This window comes from Puntigrus tetrazona, chromosome 15 (assembly GCF_018831695.1).
Source record: "Puntigrus tetrazona isolate hp1 chromosome 15, ASM1883169v1, whole genome shotgun sequence".
Classification (NCBI taxonomy): domain Eukaryota; kingdom Metazoa; phylum Chordata; class Actinopteri; order Cypriniformes; family Cyprinidae; genus Puntigrus; species Puntigrus tetrazona.
The window spans coordinates 23,292,063-23,302,062 of record NC_056713.1 but is presented as its reverse complement, the minus strand read 5'-3'; the positions used below and the strand labels follow the sequence as shown (position 1 = coordinate 23,302,062).

At 32.4% G+C, this 10,000-nt stretch overlaps 1 protein-coding gene across 5 annotated transcripts in view; it reads left to right on the top strand.

Moving 5' to 3' along the window:
* LOC122359171 (interleukin-1 receptor accessory protein) overlaps positions 1 to 10,000 on the top strand; it is a 30,482-nt gene that overhangs the window by 8,844 nt on the left and 11,638 nt on the right. For all 5 annotated transcript variants that reach the window (XM_043259426.1, XM_043259422.1, XM_043259424.1 and 2 more), the window contains exons 4-7: positions 455 to 543; positions 5,655 to 5,937; positions 7,007 to 7,193; positions 9,284 to 9,449. In XM_043259426.1, the coding sequence (XP_043115361.1) occupies positions 455 to 543; positions 5,655 to 5,937; positions 7,007 to 7,193; positions 9,284 to 9,449 (725 nt within the window). The remainder of the gene's footprint in view (positions 1 to 454; positions 544 to 5,654; positions 5,938 to 7,006; positions 7,194 to 9,283; positions 9,450 to 10,000) is intronic.

Sequence of the window (10,000 nt, the reverse complement as noted above, 5' to 3'; positions counted from 1 at the left end):
AGAATCAGTTGTTTTCCGGTTCACATAATTGACTCACGAGTGATTCATTCATAAATTGTACGGTTCAGTTTAAATCCCTGACTAAACGAACCATGCTCATTCTTGCAAGATTATGACTATTATTAAAACCGACATTTTCCGAAGCAATGCATTATTAATGTTTTAACTGCAATTAGACACGATCTGAAGAAACGATCCAGTTATTCTTTTAAACTTGAACTACATGAAAACTCATTTTAACACGTGCACCTTGCTTTTCTTTCTCATTCCATTAATATTTCCCCTTTCAATCCCCCTCCTCCTCTAGCGCTCTTAAAGCTGTCTTGTAGTAAAAACACCTTCAGGAGTGTTTTATGGAGTCTGATAATAAACCGAGTGAGCGTCTGATGAAATGTAGGCAGCCGATTGAACACAGACTCATTTTCTCTCTCTCTCTCTCTCTCTCTCTGTCCAGGATGCCGTTGGTCTTCACACTTCTCTGCCTCTGCGTTTCAAAGAGGGGCGGCTTCTCTGCGTCTGTCACTCAAGCCCCCGTCCAATCAGGTGAGAGTCGGGTCTGATTAAGCGGCTGCGATTGGTCGGTCTGTGACCGGTGAAGGATGCGTCCTCTATTGCTCTCTTGCCCAGAGGCTAAATCCATCCTCCAAATCTATCAGCAACCAATCAGATCTTGCATTTGAATAATTGATCCCATCAGCAGTCTCGCATTAGATCTTCCCACCAATCAGCTGGAGCGTCTCCAGAGGTCTGTGTGTTAAATCACAGAATCTACATCTGCATCCACAGAAATAGTGCTGTATGACGCAAATAAATAAAGTGAATGGATCTGGTGTATATGTTTATAAGGCTTATGAAAATTTCCAGCTGATCAAACTGATTATCTATGGACGATTTTGCATATTTTGAAGGAAACAGAACAACGTGTCTGTTTTATATTCACTGTGGTACTGTACTTTTATATTATTATATTTTTATTTATATTTTTTATTTATATTTTTATAATATTTTTATTTCATTGATGTTTGCCCGTTAACTAAAACCAGAAAAACTAAACAAAAATAAAATAAAATTACATTTACTAATTTACTATTATTAAACATTTTTAAAACTTAATGTCAACTTTTTAAAGTAAAAGATTTTTGTAATTTTGTTTTGTGTTTTTGTGATTTATTTATTTTTTGATCTGAATAGCTTATATAATATATTTATTTAAGATTTAGTCGTTTTTATACTTGCCAAGGCTAAATTAATTTTTATTTAGATATATAGATATTTAGATTATTACACATTTATATTTTAACTTATTTCAACTTAACTTCAATGACTGAACATGGTTTTAATTTTTAGTTTTAATGAACATTAACAATGCTAGATGCATGTTGAAGAATTGGTGTCCTTGATAAAAAGGAAAAATTATAAAAAAAAAAAAAACATATATATATATATATATATATATATATATATATATAATATTTAAATTTGTTATAAATAATATAATGTCATGTTTAGATATTCAATATATTAATAAAAACAATATGAATATATAAATGTAAATATATACAAAGTATATACTGTAGGCGTGTGTATTTATAGATGCATAATAAATATACATATATGTCAACAAAAACCTTTATTTTTCGGATGCGATCGCGATTAATCGTTTGACAGTAATATTAAAAATAAAACCTGAAGATCTAAAGATGATCAAGACTTTTTACTAAATCAACATTAAACATTTAAAAGCAGAGAAGACTTATCCAAAATGATCTAAAAACAAACCACCGAGATGCATTCCAGTGATGCACAGGAAGCGATGTCTCCTCCACGCCGAGCCGGTGTGAGCCGAAGGTGCTGCCCAGTGAGTCGATGACTTGACAGACGACGTGATGTATGAAAACACCGGCTCTCGGAGCACCTTAACGTCACGTCTAATGATCTAGAACAGATTCCAGGGCGCTTCGGCGGTAACCAAATAGCGCGGAGTCCTGAAACTGATCCATGAATAATGCAACAGCAGCTGTTTTGAGGCTTCACCCAGCAGCTGTATCACATGTGCTGTTATATGTCATAATATTAGAGCGGTCGTGGCATCACGGGCCGGTCACACCTCTGGAAGCAGGGGTTAATTAAAAACGCTTGCCGCTGCGGGACAGGAAATGGATTGTTCCAGAAGGGGGTCATTTATAATGGCGTGCGGTGTGTGTGAGCGCTCGCACTAAGACACTCTTAATAGGAAGACTAATCCCCTCCCAGTCGCAAAGTGACAGAGCAATTACACACACTCGCGCACGCACACACACACACACACACGCCTCCGATCCTCCCCCTCCGCCGGCCCTCGCTCGCTCAGTCCGTCCCACAGACAGATCCTGACATCACCTGCCCATCTGTGTGTGTGTGTGTGTGTGTGTGTGATATGAATGAGAATCTGTGTGCTTGCTTGCTTGTGTGTGTGTGTGGTTTATGCGGTATCATTGATTTGGGATGGTAATTTATTTAAATAGACTTTTTGACATTAGCAGGATCAGCATTTAAACCCAAACTGATCGCCTTATCTTTCATTATTTTACAGAAATTGCATTTGCATGAGTGTGTTTCTGTCTGTGTGTGTGAATATAGCATGCTACTAAGATGCGTGCAGTATTTTTTTAGAATTATTTATATGCTTTTAAAATAGTTTCAAATGTCTTGAATTGGCTTTATTTTTAATTAAAACTGTTTTATTTTAGCTTTATTTGACTAGAATTTCAGTTTTAGTAATTTCATATTTTATTTGTTTTTGGTTTATTACAGTTGGTTTGCTTTGTTTTAGTTATTTTGTTACGCTTTACTTTATTATTGTTATTTTACTAGTTTTTTTTTTTTATAGTTCTAGTTTTCTAAATTTTAGGTTTAATAATTTTAGTATATATTTTGACATCAGCATTTGTACTTAAACAGATCACCTAAGTATTGATTTTTTAAATTTCATATTTTCAGTTTTTTATTTTTATTTTATTTAAATGTTACATTTTTAAGTGTTTTTACTAACAATGTCCTGTAAACATAGCTAAAAATGGACTGGAACTGCTCTGACTGATTCAGAATCATGACTTTGATTCAGTTTAGGAATCACTTGTAATGATCTTTTTTAGAAACATTTTTAAAAAGCTTTCACTGTTCACGCTTTTAGAAAATCTGAATCAGTTAATCCATTATATCGCAAAATTATATATTAATCGCATATCACGAAATATTTGATTTAGAACGGAAGTACAGAGCAGATTCACAAATCATTTGATTCAGATCGGAACTTCAGAGCAGATTCACGAATCATTTGATTCAGATCGGAACTTCAGAGCAGATTCACAAATCATTTGATTCATATTGGAACTTCAGAGCAGATTCATGAATCATTTGATTCAAATCGGAACTTCAGAGCAGATTCACAAATCATTTGTTTCAAACTGGAACATCCTTTATTTTATTAAACAGTACAAAACAAAAAAATTAGGGCAGTACTATTAAAGTATTAGTAATTTTATTACTTCAATTTCAGCTATTTGCCAACAGAGTTAGTAAACTAAACCTAGCCCTGGAAAAAAAAGTTTTGTTACTTAAAATAAAAGTAACTTTCATTTAACCAAATTATTTGAAAGAATAATTTTCATTCATCTTGACATAACTAAAACCGATTAAAACGGTTCGTGTTTGTTATGCAGTGTCAGTTTGATACGGGATGGTAATTTATTTAAATAGACTTTTTAACGTTCAGCAGGTTCAGCATTTAAACAAATCGCCTTATTTTTCATTATTATACTGTACTGCGTCTGCATACTGTAAGTGTATCTCTCTTTGCATGGTGAGCGTGTGTGTGTGTGTGTGTGTAAGAGAGAGAAAGAAAGAAGGAGCGTGCCTAGGTATTAATTTCATATTGATGCATTAGTTGCTGATGTGTGAGTTTTAAGCTGTAATTGATTCGGCCTTTTTAATGTTTTAACTTTTACACCATGTTCATGTCATAAATTTGATAGCTCAATTACCTAATATTGATTTGCACGTAATAATGTGTGTGTGTGTGTGTGTGTGCGCGCGCAAGCCTTTGAGTGTAAAAGTGCGTGTTTAAGCCCATGGAGAGGAAATTTTATGGCTCAAATCTTTCGTTTTCATAGCTCAGGTGATGTAATGGAGTCATTAGTTACGTTTGGATGTAGCATATTACCCGGTCAAAAGATTAAAACAATTACGATTTTTAAATATGTTTTTAAAAGAAGCCTCTTCTGCTCACAGAGGCTTCTTTTATTTGGTCAGATTGAATACGTACAGTATATCTTACAGTGTCTTCTGTGTGAAAATGTTCAAATGTAATTTGTAGAGTTTTGTCGATTTTGTTGAATATGAGCCCTTTTGCAGATATATCGGTATCGGCAAATATGCCACCGATATTAATTTAACATAAACAGAACGTATATATACCTTTTTCCTGAGATTACGCAGATGAAATGGTGAAATGATTTCATTTGTCCAGCAGTTTGTGCCTGTGAACATTGAACTTTAAAGTTATTCGAAGTGTGTGGAGTGAACTGGTGTCGGACTCATTTTAGATAATAATGTTTATACTGTATGTATATGTATATGCTCTATATACACGAATGGGAAGTGTGTCCCACTGTACTGTAATATACACACAAAGAATATCAGCCAGTATATCGTTATTGGCCTTTTTATAATAATAATAAAACCATTCAAAAGTTTGGGGAAAGTAGAAAGAAATTAATACTTCTATTCATTTATATATATATATATATATATATATATATATATATATATATATATATATATATATATATATATATATATATATATATATATATATATATATATATATATATATATATATATATATATATAAATAATCTAATCTATATATATATATATATATATATATATATATATTAGATTTTTTATAGATATAGATATATTATTATTATTTTTTAGATATATATATATATATATATATATATATATATATTAGATTAAATTTTTTTCTTTTTTTATATTTATTCCTGCTATAAAATGCAGATATATGTGTGTGTGTATATATATATATATATATTTAAATATATATATATATATATATATATATATATATTTAAATATATATCACATAGAAAGCAGTTTTAAATTGTAATAATATTTCACAATTTTTACTGTTTTTGATCGAACAAATGCAGCCTTGGTGAGCGGAACAGACGTCTTTCAAACACGCACTCACAAAAAAAATCGTTTGCATTTGTTTGATCAAAAACAAAGTAAAAATTGTAAAATATTATTACAATTGCTGTGTTTTTGATCAAACGAATGCAAAAGATTTTTTTTCATGGGTGCGTGTTTGAGACGGGCGCCTTTCAAACACACACGCACACGAAAATAATCTTTTCTGTCTTTGCTTTGAGGACTGATAGCATATCAGCATTGTTTCTCCCGAAATCTCACGGAAAGAGCAAAAAACAGACACATTTGAGACAATGGCTATCATGCATTGACAGGAGAGACCTGTAAAGTCAATACAGAGCCGCTCGGATCATTCGAGATCCCTGACGTTTGTCAGCCTGCGCTCTGAGATTACGGAGCTGTGTTTCTGAGGTGGCTTGTGTTATGTTTGTGCCTTTCAGACGTTCAGTGTCACGACTGGGGAGTGCGGAGCGAGGGGTCGGTGCGGGTGTATGACGGCGAGGTGGCCTACCTCTACTGTCCGCTCTTCTCTTACCCCACGCTCTACAGCTACAATCAGACTCAGAACAGCAGCCTGTCTCTGCTGTGGTACCGACACACACACACACACGAGCTGGAGCAGCCCATCAACCTCAAACTGCACACACTGCACAAAGACCGCGAGTACCTGTGGATTCAGCCGGCCTCGGCGCAGGACGCCGGACTCTACATCTGCATGCTCCGGTAAACACACGCATCGACTGAATGGTTAAACAACTAGTCTTAAGGAAGCTAGATAAATCTGGATAAGCAGACAAGGGAGAGCACAAGTACTACGTCTTGTTATGGAAGTATAATGGGTCGGTGAATGCTGTTTCCTGCAATATATTCATGAAGTTTTCAGTTGCATTTCGTACCTGTAAGCTTCAAAAGTAGGTGTACAGAAATATGTGGATTGTTTATCATATCTTTTTTTAATTGCATTGTGCATTTTAATATGAAATAATAGAATATGAATGTAATTTAATATTATCTAAATGTAAATGTATTAGGAAATCATGCAGGCGATTTCATCATGTCAGGTTAAGAAAGAAAGAATTAAAAAAAATATTTAAATTTGTTTATTAATTATTAATTCACTCGTTTATTTAAAATATTTTATTTAAATGTGTAACCAAATCATGCATCATGCATATATATATATATATATATATATATATATATATATATATATATATATATATATATATATATATATATATATATATATATATATATTTTTTTTTTTTTTTTTTTTTTTTTTTTTTGATATATCATGACATTAATATAACATAATGTATTTTGAATAATATATTCATATGAAAACACAATAATGCAGGTCATTTCAATATGTCAGGAGTAGGTTAGGATATGAAATAAGTTCAAATGAAAAAATACCATTTGCAATTTTAATATTAGTATGTAACCAAATCATGCACATAATTCCATCATTAGGTTTAGGTTAGGATATGTGTATTTTAATCTAATATAATAATTTTTATAAATACAAAAATTCAACTACCATAAATGCAACCACACTGTGCAGGTTATTTTATAATAATATATAATGCTGGTTATTTCATTATGTTTAGGGTTAGATTAGGTTAGTATGTAATATAAAAAAAAAATAAAAAAATAGAAAAAAAAAAATATATATATATATATATATATATATATATATATATATATATATATATATATATATATATATATATATATGGACTTATAACCAACTGTGAAGGTGATTTTATCATGTTTTGTGTGTGTGTTTCAGCAACATTTCCTTGTGTGTGAAGATCGGCGTTGAACTAAAGGTCGTTCAGAAAGACGAAGAGTGTGACAGAACAGCTCAGCCTCACCTGAACCTGACTGTACCGCTCCAGAGCGATCAAACACTCACCTGTCCAGACCTGAACACGCTCACGCTGCCCAACAGCACACACTCCGTCAGCTGGATCCACGTGAGTCCGTGTGTGTGTGTGTGTGTGTGTGTGTGTGTGTGTGTGAATAAACATCTGAGACCACCATAATTAAATATGATGCTGAAAACTCATCCAACCGCTATGAAGCAAATGAATTTCATAATCTCCAGAGTCGCACGCCTAATGAACTGAGAAGACGTGAACTCAAACAATCAGCATCGTTCAGTTTATAAGGCTGTATGTGAGCACAACTATAAAAATGCAAATCAGCACGGGCAATTTGTCTGTTTAAAGAGTCGTAACAATGAAAGAAACGACCTGTAGCGATATGAACAAAGATGTATTATCTATATGCTAATGTACTAACAGACTGTTTAAAATGCTATATTTATGCATTTTGGAATGCATGAAAGGATTTGGACGGCCATATATGGCAACACCAGTAAAATAAGCCCCGCCTTCCAAATCAAAGCGTCAATCATCATTTGTCACTATTTGGCATTAATGCGTAAACTCACACCCGGTCTTTACATATTATGCATATTGGCTGTTTTTTAATGTTATTTTAGGGTAAGAAACAACAGGTTTAATGCCGTTTTGCAATATGTTGTTTTGTAGTATTTAATTAGTACCGGAGTTTGCTCCCAACACGTCTTTGAGTAAATAACTTTGCATTGAAAAAGTCTTTTCTCTTCTAGGAAAGTGGATCAATAATATGGGTGATATGTTTTGAAGGCCGCATTGATTTCGATGTACAATCAATTGCTCTGTAAAATATGAATGCTGCCTTCCGAGTAGCTAATTCACAGCTGTTTTCATAGAAGTTATTAGCTATTTAAAAATCTTGCAACAGCTTCCTCTCTCAAAAGGAAATGCCTCAGCCGAGGAAAGGAAATATAATACGTTCGCCTCGAAAATGCAGCAAATAAAAGCAGCAGTGCAGACGTGTGCATTGTGGTCTGATCAAACTAGAAAACTTTTTTTTTTTTTTTTTTTGTAGCGCAGCTTGTTAAAGGTCATTTCAGTGAGACGATAGTGTTTTAACTGCATTTTCATGGTGCAATATGTATAAAACACACAAAGCTGTTGCTTGTTTTGGTACATTTAGAAGCATTAATCCAGAATGCTTATGGAAATTTATAAAGAGTTTTGTGTGTAAAAGTAAATAAGGTGTAGCATTTCTAATAATAATAATATATTGATTCAATTATTATTATTATTATTATTATATTACTATTATTATTATGATAATAATAATAATACTTATTATTATTATTATTATTATTATAAGACCTATAAACACTATTGCTATATAAATATCTTATCAGAAATTCACAAACATTTAGTATCATTGACATACTATATTATATCCATTTTTCATTTTAAATTATTATTTTGTTTTTAAAATGTCTTTTAAGAAACAGCATGGGGTTTTGTTTCAGTTATTTGTTAACTTAATGTTTTTATTTTTTAATTTTTCTTAATTTTGTTAAAGCATTGCTCTCAGACAAAATATTTACTTGAAGTCTCCCTAAGATTTTAGGTTAATATTTCAATAATTTAACAATGCATTTGCATGTTTGTGGCTTTCAGATGTTTGCTATTCGTCACGTAACATGCAGGTAAACAAACATTTATTATTTTATTAACTATATATAATTATATATTGCTTCTTTCAGGTAGGTGTTTTATTTTTAAATTTAATGGGGTTTTTTTAAGCTTTTTTATTATTTTATTAGCAGTTTGGGAAAGGAATTGCACGCCATCCAGCTAAAACTAAAAGATAAAGAAACACTAAAAGGTTACTTGGAAAAAAATGCAACAAAAGAAATTTAAAAAAATATCTCAGGTAGTTGCCAAGGTAACATTTTTTAATTCAGTTTGAACACTGAAATAAATAACCAAAACCAAAACCAAAATAAATAAACACTAAATAGACAATTAAAAATAAATTAGAGAACTAAAACAAAAAAAAAAAATCAAAACAGAAAATGTAAAAAAAAACAATGTAAAAAACTATAATGTTTAAGACGGAAATACTGTAACACTGACACCATCTCGGTTCTAAAGAGTCTGATTTAAGAAAGGTGAATCTAGATTGGTGCAGATTCATGTCTGTTTGTCTGTAGTTATGCAGGTTTAATCGCTTTCGAGGAGACCGGGAGCTGAAGGGAGATAATCTGGTGATCTACAGGATGATGGAGCCGTATTCTGGCCTCTATACCTGTGTGGTTTCCTATCAGATGAACGGACGTACGCTCCAGTTCACACGCAGCATTTACGTCATACCTGTCGGTACGATTTCCTTGTCTTCTCTCGTTTGATTTCCTGGGAATCTCGCAATTTAATTCACAACCCGCAATTCTGAATGTTTCTATCTCACAGTTCGTGTCTCGCAATTCTGAATTCATCTCTCATAATCCCCCGTTTATGTCTCGCAATTGAATTCACGTCTTGCAATTCTCATAATTCTGAATTCATAACTTCACAATTCTTAAGTCATCTCTCACAATTTATATCTCACAGTCCTGAGTTTATGTCACACATTCTGAATGCATACCTCGCAATTCTAAATTCATGTCTCACAATTCCCGAATTCATGTGTCAAATTTCTCCATTTATGTCACAATTCTGAATTTATTCCTCACAATTCTAAATTCATGTCAAATTATTCCATTTCTCACAATTCTGAATTCATGTGTGAAATTTCTCAATTTATGTCACAATTCTGAATTTATTCCCTCACAATTCTGAATTCATGTGTCAAATTTCTCCATTTATGTCACAATTCTGAATGCCTCAAATTTTTAATCTTGCAATTCTGAATTAACTTCATAATTCTGAGT